This window comes from Mugil cephalus, chromosome 8 (assembly GCF_022458985.1).
Source record: "Mugil cephalus isolate CIBA_MC_2020 chromosome 8, CIBA_Mcephalus_1.1, whole genome shotgun sequence".
In the NCBI taxonomy this organism is placed as follows: domain Eukaryota; kingdom Metazoa; phylum Chordata; class Actinopteri; order Mugiliformes; family Mugilidae; genus Mugil; species Mugil cephalus.
Window position 1 is genome coordinate 632,376 of NC_061777.1, and position 13,510 is coordinate 645,885.

Genomic DNA, 13,510 nt, shown 5'->3' on the forward strand with positions numbered 1-13,510 from the left:
TTTGTACTGTTTATTTTAAATAAAACATGTGTTAATGTAATTTGTAAAATATATAAACAGATTCACTGATCTGATTTTATTTTGAAGAATAAAGATCGATTCTGTTATAAACTTCTCACTTTTACTCTAATATTTGTTTTCATGTTCTATTATAGATTCATTCTGTGTTAAAGAGCTGTCACGGGTCAGATTTGGTTAAATTCACTTGTTGTTGATGCTTTCAGGTCACATGGGAGTTATTTAGTGTCAGTTTATTCCACTGTCTGTTTCTACCAACAACACTGACTCCTACACATTTGATTTCTGTGAAACATTTAAGGTTTTACATTCAATATGATTATTGTTTTTTCTTTTAACACAACAAGGTAATGTTGAAAATTTACATTTGTGTCATCAGATGCAGTAACATGCTGAGAAAGTCACTGTCCTGCTGCTACCTGAGTATTTATTGTAAATCTTCAGTCGTGTCTCGTAGAATCTAACTGAGACTCCAGTTGGGACCAACAGCTGAGAGCTTCACTCCCAGGGTCTGTCCTTGTAATCCTACCCAAGCCCCATGATGCACTGGGGGGAGGGTTTCTACGGCGACTCTGACAGTCAACAAACATGGCCGACGCTGCAGGGAGCTCTGAGCCACATGAGTGAGTAGAGTTACTGATTATTCCACTGGAAACAGCTGACACATTACAGGTTCCTTCAGAGGACTTGAGTGTATTGAACCAGTATCTAAGTGAGTGGGAGTGTTTTGAAGAGACACAGTGAGCAGCTGGAGCCACAGGGTCCTTTCTACTTTCAATGAATTGATGCCAGTGGACGGATTGGTCTTCAGTGCAGCAATAAACACGTTTCAGCTGAGTTTCACACGTCAAACATGAAGCTCAGAGATGATTCCAGTTTAGTTTGTGTGTGGGACCAAATGTCTGGAAATGTCACAACATTCAAGTTTCCCTTCGAGATTTTAGCTTCAGCTAAATTCAGTCACTTTTAGTTGAGTCTGACAAAAAGTCAAGGAGGAGGAAGTGAGGCTTTAGCCGACCTACCACACTGGAGAACTGGACTGATGGAGAGTTGAGGACGGGACCATCTGGTCCAGTGGCGTCTGATGGATGCTGGCTCGCCATCTTCTCTGTCAAGAAGAATCCAAGCTCTCATTTTCTTCCAGGTGATCCCAGCCTGTGGAGAAACCAGATTATTAGGACATAGAGCCACAGTGAAACGTCACATCACAATATACTTAAATCCTGCTGCAACACAGGAGCAGTTAAACCCATGAATTCATGTCAACTGTAGAGCACTTCACTGCAGGAGGGTTTGATCATTTCTACCATGAATTCTCCTCATTAAACCTTTAAACTGTCACATTTATGTGTTTCTCTTTTCAATCCAGGACTTAATTAAAGCACAAATATTTGACACGTTTGTACGACTGAGGTTCTGCTTTAAGAGTAACAGCAAACACAAGCACAAACAGCAGCAGTCTAGAGAAGAAATCAAGTTTCCTTCTCCAGCTGGAATTCTGCAGCCTCTGATTTAACCACACTTTGTTTAGTGGAGCTGCAAATAATCCTGGAACTACAACAAGTTTACAGGACTTCTTTCTCTACTGGGCAACAGAAACATAAATGATGGCTGCAGCAGAATCGTCAGGTCGTCACGTCTCCACGAAAGCAAAATAAATCTGCATCAGTACAAGGTTAAGCAAAGATTATTCACTGATTTATTACTGATGAGTTTTTACTAAATGCTAAGTTTATTCAGAGCCGGTGAAATAAAAACTATTCTTTTGTTAAACACAACATTCCTCTGGACTCAGAGATGGATAAAGAGGAATTAAAATCCTCAAAACAGAAAAAAAAACACAAAGTAAGAAAACAGAACTGGGAAATAAATCATGGTGTGATGGAAATTAATTTATTTTATTTTCAAATAATAATAAAAAAATGTTGATGAGGTGAAAATAATCAGAAAGTTGTTGGACTACTTCATAATGTTAGAAATCTGAAATCCACACTAACTGTCAAGTTCCCTCCCAGACGTTCCCACTCCCACATCCCAACGTTCTCAGCCGGACATCCCATGATCCCCAAACTGTACGTGATGCCATGGAAACAGGACATGAAGAACCAGAGGCTGCTGATGAAGGTAGGGCGCCAGTGGAGGAAACAAACGCACCTCCCTGCAGACTGTGCAGTCAGACTGACTGTGTGTGAATGTGTGGTTCAGAACGCAGCTCTGGCTGGGATCCCTGTGCTTCCTCTGAGGAGTCCTTTGTGTTTTTGTGGTGGGGGAGCATCTCTGCCACAGCCAGCGCTCCAACCCAGACCTCCTCCTCCTACTCCTCCTCCGGGGCTCCTCCTGGGCTCCTCTCAGCCAGACAGGAATGACAGCTCATCACTTTTCCCACTTCTCCAGGTGAAGCAGCTCATTCAGCTCAGATGCTGCGTTCAGGAACTAAATGAAGATATTTCTGATGATTTGCTGAAAATCAAGTGAAACATCTGCTGCTGTTTCTTGCAGGTACAACAGCTCTGTGGTGACGACCAGACGGCTTTATAAAACCCTGAGGACGATCAGTCCTTCACCACAAAACATTTTCACACACACGTGTTTAACTTGGTTTCAGCTGCAAAAACAAAATCTCATCAATAAAAGTTTTGTGAATCAGTGAATCATTTTTCCATCAGTCCTCTTGACTGAGTGATGAATTCAACTCTTTTTCAGCTTCTTTTTATCTCTGGGAGTCTTGACACCTTGATGCATATGTGAGGATTATTGCAATAAACATCTCTGAAAGACACTTGATGTTGTGAGTTCAGTCTAAGAAAGAAACTTCCTCAACGATACTGAGCTAGCTGACTGAAGAGAGACTGGAGGCTAGCAGTCTGGAAGCTAGCTGGCTCTAAGGCTAACACCAGGATACTGGCAGATGTGGAGCTCAGAGGAAGTCGGTAGCCTCACTTCCTAGAGGGACATGTCCTGAAGGTCTAGATCCCCTGAAAGGTGACTCCTGGGATTTGGATGAGGTGGAATCATGCAGAGAGTTAAATAAGTCAGGCTGAGGGCTATCAGGATGATTGCGATCTGACTCAGGAACTGGAACAGGATGGTGGGGAGGCTCATAGCTAGCAGGCTGGACATAAGCAGTCCATTCAAACCACATGTGGTGCAGGTGAGAGGTTGGCTGGCCTTATGGGATGAAGTAGACATGGAGCTAGTAGTCAGGTGGTTGGACAACTCAGAACTGGATGTGCAACTGGCTTGGAAAACTGAAGGTAAAGTATATCTGAATAGGAAAGGCAGGGAGCTAACTGATACTGGGACTGGAGCAGGAAAGAGACTAAGAGACTGGAACTAACAGGTTGGAGGTCATCTTATTGGCTCATGTTTTTAAACAGCCCAGCCTTTTTAAACAGCATGGCCTCCATCCAAACCAGGAGGGTTCACGACTTTTATCCTTTCAACATCAACCTGACTGTTCACTCCACCTCCTGACTCTCCTACACAGACACACCCTTCTCCACTGCATCCACACACACTTTACACAACCCCTCCCCAGTGACCCCAGAACAACAGGACAATATCCACACAATCCCAACAATCATTACACACAGACGAACACGACACAGGGCAGTTTTTAGATCAAATAATGTTTTTAACATTTAATGTCTCAGTGACGCTTCCCCACCAAATTTTATTTTTTTCTTTTCCACCAGGGGGACAGACAACGAGGAGGGACTGCATCAGTTATAAAAAAAATAACATGTTCTCAAATTAGGTTCTTTTTGACAGTTACACATCATTTGAGTATCATGCCTTTGTTTTTAGCAGCCCACCTATCCTCTGTGTCACCATCTACAGACCACCCCATTACACCGCCTCCTTCATCAGCGACTTTTCACATCTGTTATCATCTATCCATACGTCATATAACAGGGTTATAAGAACTGGTGATTTTAATCTACACGTGGATGTCTCCTTGGACTCTATGTCCAGAGAACATTTAAACATTTTACAATGCTTTGATTTTAACCAACATCATGCAGCCTTAAGTGGCTGCAAATTTGATCCAGGTTCTACAGAGCACTCCTGCAGAGATTTTACCAGCGTCCTGTGATTTTATCATTAATGATTAAAACAACAAAGTAAAGTCAGGGCTCATTGGCCTCATTGGTAACGAAAATTTTAAAAACAAGACCTACACCACCGTGGAGAAATGAAGACACATTTGAAAAGAAACCGCAGGATCGCTGAGAGGAGATGGAGGAAAACAAAGCTAACTATTCATCATGAAATATTACGGGAACTCCTCAAAACTTAGACAATAACTCAGTCAAACAGGCAAGAATTTTACACTCCAACAACTAATTACAGACAATAAAAACGACCCCAAATTCCTTTTCTCCACATTAAAACCCATATGCCAAACTCTTTAATTTTAATAAATCCTCTAAATTATCAAAACGACGCCCTTTGTGAGAACCACGTCAGATGTAATATCAATGACATTAGGTCGAGTATTTTACCTCAACAGATTTTAACCGTTGACGCACCTGGATCATTGATTTTTTTCTTCAGCTACTGTTTTTATCACAGTTGATTTATATTTAGGTTGTTTTACATGATTTATTTTAACTTGTTTTATTTATTTACCTTTATAACCTGTTCTTATGGGACCAAGGGCCTTTTATTTATTTTATTTTTACTTATTTTATCTACTTATTTTAATATCTTTCTGTTTTAGTGTTTTAGATCTCCAGTGTTTCCTCGTGGGGGCCTGCCACGCTTGGGGCTGTTCCTTTCTACCAGTGGGGGCGCTGCCCCTTTGGGGTGGTTGGACGCTCTGCACTTAGGTGTGGGCCCGTCTCTCCCCTAGGTTAAGGGCGGGGACCCCCCTCGGCGTGGACAGGCCCCCCCCTAAAGGTAGCGTCCTCCATGCCTTAAGCCTCAGTGTCCAGCATGTCTCATTGACAACTTTTAGTGGGGTATTCTGGGTGAGTGTGGACGTGTGTGCACTTGTGTATGTGTAATGTGTCTATATGTGTCTGTATGTGTACATGTGGGGGCGCGGGTCCTTGATTCTGTTTCTTGCTGTAATGTTCTATGTTTTTATTGGTGTGAAGCACTTTGTGTTGCATCATGGTAGGAAAAGTTCTAATTAAATAAAGTTTGATTGATAGAAAAGGTTTAAAGGACACTTCCCTGTGGACCATAATAAGAACAGACTCTGTCCCTATTCAGGTCTTTATCCTCTCACTGTGAATGAACTAAGCAGACTCCTTATTAACAGATGAACTTCAGTAGTTGACATATAGGCTACAATAAAACTCAAAGTTTATCCTCAGATAAAAAAGTCTGCTTGGTCGTATTGTTGTTTTAGTTCATTCTGACTTGTTGGTAGAAAATGTTTCGTGTTACAGCTCATGAAGAACAAATGTAGTCAAACTGGTTTACTGTGAGATTTAAGACAACTGGAAATATTAACTCCTCTCTGGAGGACTGAAGCACAAACCTCACCCTTTTAAATGTTTAGTATTTCTATGAGATTAAGGACCTGAATGTTTTCTTAAGTATTAAAAAATAAAAAAGAGATTAAATATCAAAGAGTGAGCAACATGTGAACAAACAAAGAAACTGATTTGTACTAAAATAAAAGCAGAATATTCAGCTGTAGAGGACGTCATGGCGCCATCTGCCTGGAGATAAAATAACAGTTTACCTTGTCTGACGGGAAATAAATTCAACTGCCTGACGTAAAAGAAAGAGATTGAAAGTAGATTAAAAACCGGGATTACAGTTTACAGGGTGTACGATCTCTGCTGGAAAACACATATTGGAGGATTTTAAGAGGAAAAGTGAAGAGACTGTACTTTGGGTGAGCCCCTGCTTGTTGAAACTACTTCAGTTACAAATGCTGAGAAAGTTGCTCTTGTTGAAATTTATCTGAGCTGCCATGTGTGTTCAGAGACTTTCAGAGATCCTGTGTCTCTGAGCTGCAACCACAACTTCTGTTCAAGCTGCCTGCAGAAATTCTGGGAACAAGCTAAAAACAAAAACTGTCCTATTTGTAAAAGAAAATCTTCAAAAGATCATCTTGGGGTGAACTTTACACTGAAGGAACTGTCTGACTCCTTTGCTGGAAGACAGAAATCTGGATCATCTGAGACAGAAAAGGGAAAAGAGAAGTCATTAATGGAGGTTTGTAGTAAACACAAAGAAGAGTCTAAACTGTTCTGTGTGGATGATCAGAGAGTTGTGTTTTCCTGTCTGTGACTCTTCTCTCCACCACAATCACAAAGTGGTTCCTATAGAACAAGCAGTCAGTGACCTGAAGGAGCAGCTGAAATCTGATTAAAGTCTCTGGAGGACAAGAGGAACAAATACAAAAAAGTGGAAAAACATACAATGGGGTGATTTCAACACTCAAGAAGCAGCTGCTGTCCACAGAGAGGCAGATCAGAGCAGAGTCAACAAGCTCCACCAGTTCCGAAAGAGGAAGAGGGTCCAGACTGGCAGCTCTGAGGGTGAAGAGGGAGCAGAAGGGGAAGACTGTGAGCAGAGAGATGAAGAGGATTCAGGAGCAGATCTCCTCTCTGTCAGACAGTATCTCTGCTGTTGAAGAAGAGCTGCAGAAACACCAGGTGCCATTCCTCACATTATAAAGCCACTCAGACCAGAGCCAGAGCCCAGTGCTCACTGGTCAGATCCTCAGCGGGTCTCAGGAGCCCTGATAGATGTGCCAAACACCGGGGCAACCTGGCCTTCAGAGTCTGGGAGAAGATGGAGGAGAAGGTCCACTTCAGTCCTGTCATTCTGGACCCAAACACTGCAAACCGCTGGCTCTATCTGTCTGATGATCTGACCAGTGTGAGACGTGGAGACACATGGCAGCAGCTTCCTAACAATCCAGAGAGAAACACTTATTCTACAACTGTTCTGGGCTCTGAGGGCTTCAGCTCAGGGAAACACAGCTGGGAGGTGGAGGTGGGAGATCATCCTGACTGGAATGTTGGTTTAGCTAAAGAGTCAGTTGACAGGAAGGGAGAGTGTCCTGCTTCACCAAAATATGGAGTCTGGTGTTTATTGCATGGTGATGGAAAATACACTAATGGTGTTGGTCAGACTGTGACAGTGAAGAAGAGTCTCTAGAGGATCAGAGTCCAGCTGGACTATGACAGGGGGGAGGTGTCCTTCTACAACTCTGAAGACATGACTCACATCTACACTCACAGAGACACTTTCACTGAGAAAACTCTTCCCATATTTCAGTGTTGGAAAAGCTGGTGCTGCCAAAACCCTAACATCAAAATCAGAAAGTGAGATTTCTCTGTGATGTTCAGAGATGTTTGTTTTTCTGTGACAATAAATTTGAGGTTAATTTCTCTGAAAAGGGTCACCCATCACACAACAGTGATAATTTCCACAAAAGACTTTTTCATTCTGCTTGAAGGTTGGTTGTAATTTTAAATAAATTTTTTAAACGTAAATAATTAACATGTAACCCCAAACAGTGGTTAAAAGTTGTCTGTCAATGTTTCAATTAAAAAAATTTTTTAATAATTTGATTAGAACAAGAACATATTTTTAATCTGAAAGTTTTTTTTCCTCGACTGTTATTTTATCCTTTCCACTTAAAGACTTAAAAGTCTTTTTTTCCCCTCCCATGATATGTTATTTTATCCTTTAACATGTTCTAATGAGATTTTTCAGTGGTTCAGTGAAACTAAAATCATTGTGTCTGATTGATTGTTGTTATTTTATTCTACAGCAGAACTGATTTATTTCCTTGGTTCACAGAAACTGTTAATCCAGCTGTCTGAAATGAATGATGTTGTGGTGTTTTTGTGATGACGTCTCTAAAAACTCAGTTTTAAAACTAAAAATAAAACTGTCCAAATGTGATTTGTTGAATTATTTGCATATGTTGGTTAAAGATATGAATCCCTGAGCCTCAATTTAACACGTGGTCCTTTGCTTCCATCTAGTGGGTATATGGTGGAACTACAGAAAACAAACAGCACTATTGTTTTCCACTAACAGAGCTTTGTGCCAAACTCCTTCTTGACTTGTTTCATAGTCAGGTTTGATGCACGATAGTGAGTTTAGTTATTTTTATAGATTCTATAATGTGCACAACAATAGAATTTGACTTATAGGTTAAATAAAACAGTCAATGTTTTTCTATCAACTCTTGGTCCAGTTCTGGTTAAGGTGTTGAATGAGTTCAGAATCAGGGTGATTTCTATCATTTAATCTAGAAGAAATATCTTAAATTTCATTTCTGTCTCATCAGAAAATGCAGTGACTACAGTACATGTGTACTTGGTAGTAAGATGATATCTCTATTAGCTGGAATAAGACGATGTTAAAAGATTCTCAGCACTTGCGTCTTATTTATTGTCACATTTAGGAAAAAAAAGTTGAAATAATCAAATGCTCATTGTTAAAAAAGTAAATAAAAAAGTAAATAAGATCTTTTCTGATTGTAGAAAATTTATAAAAAGTTTTATGTTTTTTATTCATGTTAAAAATGGAAGTGTTGTTCCCAATTTGACCACAAGAGGGTGTAAAATTGATGTTATTCATTTTGACATGTAAACTATTTCTACTGTTTATTTTAAATATACATGTGTTAATGTAACTGTTTGTGAATATAAATATATAAACAAATTCACTGATCTGATTTTATTTTGAAGAATAAAGTTCTATTTTGAAATAAACTTTTCACTTTTACTCTAATATTTGTTTTCATGTTCTATTGTAGATTCATTCTGTGTTAAAGAGCTGTCACTGGTCAGATTTGGTTAAATTCACTTGTTGTTGATGCTTTCAGGTCACAGGAGTTATTTAGTGTCAGTTTATTCCACTGTCAGTTTCTACCAACAACACTGACTCCTACACATTTGATTTCTGTGAAACTATTAATGTTTTAGAGTCAATATGATTATTTGTTATATATTAACACAAAGAGGAAATATTGAAAATTTACGTTTGTGTCATCAGATGCAGTAATATGCTGAGAAAGTCACTGTCCTGCTGCTACCTGAGTCTTTATTGTAAATCTTCAGTCGTGTCTCGTAGAATCTAACTGAGACTCCAGTTGGGACCAACAGCTGAGAGCTTTCACTCCCAGGGTCTGTCCTTGTAAATCCTACCAAGCCCCATGATGCACTGGGGGAAGGGTTTCTTACGGCGACTCTGACAGTCAACAAACATGGCCGACGCTGCAGGGAGCTCTGAGCCACATGAGTGAGAGAGTTATGATTATTCCACTGGAAAAGCGACACTTTTACAGGTTCCTTCGAGGACTTGAGTGTATTGAACCAGTATCTAAGTGAGTGGGAGGTGTTTGAAAGACACAGTGAGCAGCTGGAGCCAGGGGGTCCTTTCTACTTCCAATGAATTGCCCCGCCAGTGGACGGATTAGTCTTCAGTGCAGCAATAAACACTTTTTCAGCTGAGCTTACAGGGTCAAACATGAAGTCAAGATGATTCAGTTTAGTTTGTGTGTGGGCCCAAATGTCTGGAAAAATGTCACAACACTCAAGTTTCCTTCAAGGTTTTTTGCTTCAGCTAAATCAGTCACTTTAGTTGAGTCTGACAAAAAGTCGAGGAGGAGGAAGTGAGGCTTTAGCCGTCCTACCACACTGGAGAACTGGACTGATGGAGAGTTGAGGACGGGACCATCTGGCCCAGTGGCGTCTGATGGATGCTGGCTCGCCATCTTCTCTGTCAAGGAGAACCCAAAAACTTCATTTTCTTCCAGGGATCCCACCCTGTGGAGAAACCAGAATATTATGACATAGAGACACAGTGAACGTCACATCACAATTCTGTAAATCCTGCTGCAACACAGGAGCATTTAAAAACCATGAATTCATGTCAACTTTTAGAGCACTTCACTGCAGGAGTGTTTGATCATTTAAACCAGAATTCTCCTCATTAAACCTTTAAAACTGTCACATTTATGTGTTTCTCTTTCAATCCAGGACTTAATTAAAGTACAAATATTTGACACGTTTCCTACACTGGGGTTTCTGCTTTAAGAGTAACAGCAAACAAGCACAAACAGCAGCATCTAGAAAAAAAACAAGTTTCCTTCTCCCAGCTAGAATTCTGCAGCCTCTGTTTTAAACCCAAACACTTTGTTTAGTGGAGCGCAAAAATCCGGAACAAAACAAGTTTACAGGACTTCTTTCTCTACTGGGCAACAGAAACATAAATGATGGCTGCAGCAGAATCGTCGGGTTCGTCATGTCCCCAAACTAAAAGCAAAATAAATCTGCATCAGTACAAGGTGAAGCACAGATTATTCACTGATTTATTACTGATGAGTTTTTACAAAAAGGGCTAAGTTTCAGACAGAGCAGATGAAATAAAAACTATTCTTTTATTAAACATAACATTCCTCTGGACTCAGAGATTGATAAAGTAGAAATAAAATCCTCAAAACAAAAACAAAAAAAACAAAGTAAAAAAACAGAACTGGGAAATAAATCATGATGTGATGGAAAATAATTTTATTTCTTTCTAAATAATAGAGAAAAAATGCAGCTGTTGATGATTGAAAAAAATCAGACTGTTGTTGGACTACTTCATAACGTTTGAAATCTGAAATCCACACTAACTGTCACTTTCCCCTCCCAGACGTTCCCGCTCCCACATCCCAACGTTCTCACCCGGACATCCCATGATCCCCAAACTGTACGTGATGCCAGGAAACAGGACATGAAGAACCAGAGCTGCTGATGAAGGTAGGCGCCAGTGGAGGAAACAAACGCACCTCCCTGCAGACTGTGCAGTCAAACTGACTGTGTGTGAATGTGTTGTTCAGAACGCAGCTCTGGCTGGGATCCCTGTGCTTCCTCTGGAGGAGTCTTTGTGTTTTTGTGGTCGGGAGCGTCTCTGCCACAGCCAGCGCTCCACCCAGACCTCCTCCTCCTCCTCCTGCTCCTCCTCCTGGGCTCCTCTCAGCCAGACAGGACTGACAGCTCCATCACTCCCCCACTCTCCAGGTGAAGCAGCTCATTCAGCTCAGATGCTGCGTCGGGAAACCCAAATGAAGATGTTTCGATGGCTTTGCTGAAAATCAAGTGAAACATCTGCTGCTGTTTTCTTGCAGGTACAACAGCTCTGTGGTGACGACCAGACGGCTTTACCAAACCTGAGGACAGATCAATCCTTCACCACAAACACTTCACACACACGTGTTTAACTTGGTTTCAGCTGCAACACAAATCTCATCAATAATAGTTTTGTGAATCAGGGGAATCATTTTCCATCAGTCCTCTTGACTGAGTGATGAATTCAACTCTTTTTTCAGCTTCTTTTTATCTCTGGGAGTCTGGACACCTTGATGCATATGTGAGGATTATTGCAATAAAACATCTCTGAAAGACACTTGATGTTGTGTGAGTTCAATCTAAGAAAGAAACTTCCTCAACAAATACTGAGCTAGCTGACTGAGGAGAGGCTGAGGCTAGCAGTCTGGAAGCTAGCTGGCTCTAAGGCTAACACCAGGATACTGGCAGATGTGGAGCTCAGAGGAAGTGGGGTAGCCTCGCTTCCTAGAGGGAGATGTCCTGAAGGTCTAGACCCCCTGAAAGGTGTCTCCTGGGTTTTGGATGAGGTGGAATCATGCAGAGATTTAAAAATAAGTCGGGCTGAGGGCTATCAGGATGATTGCTTATCTGCTCAGGAACTGGAAAACGGATGGTGGGGAGGCTCATAGCTAGCAGGCTGGACACTAAGCAGGTCCATTCAAACCACATGTGGTGCAGGTGAGGGGGTGGCTGCCTCATAGGAGAAGTAGACATGAAGCTAGTATCGGGTTTGGTTGGACAATCAGGAACTGGACGTGCAACTGGTTCAAAAAGCGAAGGTAAAGTATTATCTGTTTACTAGGAAAGGCAGGGAGCTAACTGTTTACTGGGACGGGGAGCTGGAAATAGACTAAGAGACTGGAACTAACAGGTTGGAGTCATCTTATGGTTTTATTGTTTTTAAACAGGCCCACTTTTTTAAACAGCATGGCCTCCATCCAAACCGGAGGGTTCACGACTTTTCCATCAACATCAACCTGACTGTTCACTCCACCTCCTGACTCTCCCCACAACACACCCTTCTCCACTGCATCCACACCACACTTTACACAACCCCTCCCCACTGACCCCAGAACAACAGACAATATCCACACAATCCCAACAATCATTACACCAGGACGAACACGACACAGGGCAGTTTTTAGATCAGAACATCGTTTTTAACATTCCACAAAGCAACATGATGAGCACACACATTAAAAGCTGTGCTAAATGTTTACTCTCTGGGGGAAAAAATTTGTTCATGTTCATGATGTAATTTTAGATAATAACCTGGACTGCCTTTTCTCCCAGAGACAGGGTTTTGGCACCGAGCACTGTCTCACTGACGCTTCCGCACCAAATTTTATTTTTTTTTCCACCGGGAGGACAGACAAGGAGGAGGGACTGCATCAGTTATAAAATAATAACATGTTCTCAAATGAGGTTCGTTTTGACAGTAACACATCATTTGAGTATCATGCCTTTGTTTTTAGCAGCCCACCTATTCTCTGTGTCACCATCTGCAGACCACCCCATTACACCGCCTCCTTCATCAGTGACTTTTCACATCTGTTATCATCTATCCATACATCATATAACAGGTTATAAGAACGGGTGATTTTAATCTACACGTGGATGTCTCCTTGGACTCTATGTCCACAAACTTTTAAAACATTTACAATGCTTGATTTTAACCAACATCGTGCAGCCGACCCACGGCAGGGGGCGCACCCGGGGACCTGGTCAATCCTGTGGTCTGTCCGTGGGTTTTGTCCTCTGTGGTGAATCTGGCTGTTTTCTGACAATTCTGTGTTTTTAAACATCGCCAGTTTTAACCAGCAGGTGGCGCCAATGAGAACGGTGAGGAAACGCGACCTTACTCCTGAAGTGGCTGCAAATTTGATCCAGGTTCTACAGAGCACTCCTGCAGAGATTTTACCAGCGTCCTGTGATTTTATCATTAATGATTTTAACAACAAACTGAAGTCAGGGCTCATTGGCTCCATTGGTAACAAAAACTTTAAAACCAAGACCTACACAACCGTGGAGAAATGAAGACACATTTAAAAAGAAACTGCAGGATCGCTGAGAGGAGATGGAGGAAAACAAAGCTAACTATTCATCATGAAATATTACGGGAACTCCCAAAACTTAGACAATAACTCAGTCAAACAGGCCAGAATTTTACACTTCCCAACAACAAATTTACAGACAATAAAACGACCCCAAATTCCTTTTCTTTCCGCATTAGACCATATGCTAAACTCCTTAATTTTTAATAAATCCTCTAAATTATCTAACGACGCCCTTTGTGAGAACCATGTCAGAAGTAAAATCAATGACATCAGGTCGAGTATTTTACCTCAACAGATTTTGGCCGTTGACGCACCTGGATCATTGATTTTTTTTCTTCAGCCACTGTTTTTATC

At 41.2% G+C, this 13,510-nt stretch overlaps 1 protein-coding gene and 1 long non-coding RNA gene across 3 annotated transcripts in view; both read left to right on the forward strand.

Moving 5' to 3' along the window:
- The window catches only part of LOC125012837, a 16,660-nt gene extending 5,666 nt beyond the window's left edge, over positions 1-10,994 (forward strand). For both annotated transcript variants that reach the window (XR_007113321.1, XR_007113322.1), the window contains exons 2-3: positions 2,034-2,142; positions 10,832-10,994. This is a non-coding gene — a long non-coding RNA (uncharacterized LOC125012837). The remainder of the gene's footprint in view (positions 1-2,033; positions 2,143-10,831) is intronic.
- The window catches only part of LOC125012833 (testis-expressed protein 43-like), a 33,728-nt gene extending 22,476 nt beyond the window's left edge, over positions 1-11,252 (forward strand). The window contains exon 4 of the mRNA XM_047593010.1: positions 11,120-11,252. Coding sequence (XP_047448966.1) covers positions 11,120-11,165 — 46 coding nt within the window. The 3' untranslated portion in view covers positions 11,166-11,252. The remainder of the gene's footprint in view (positions 1-11,119) is intronic.
- Positions 11,253-13,510: the final 2,258 nt, after the last annotated feature.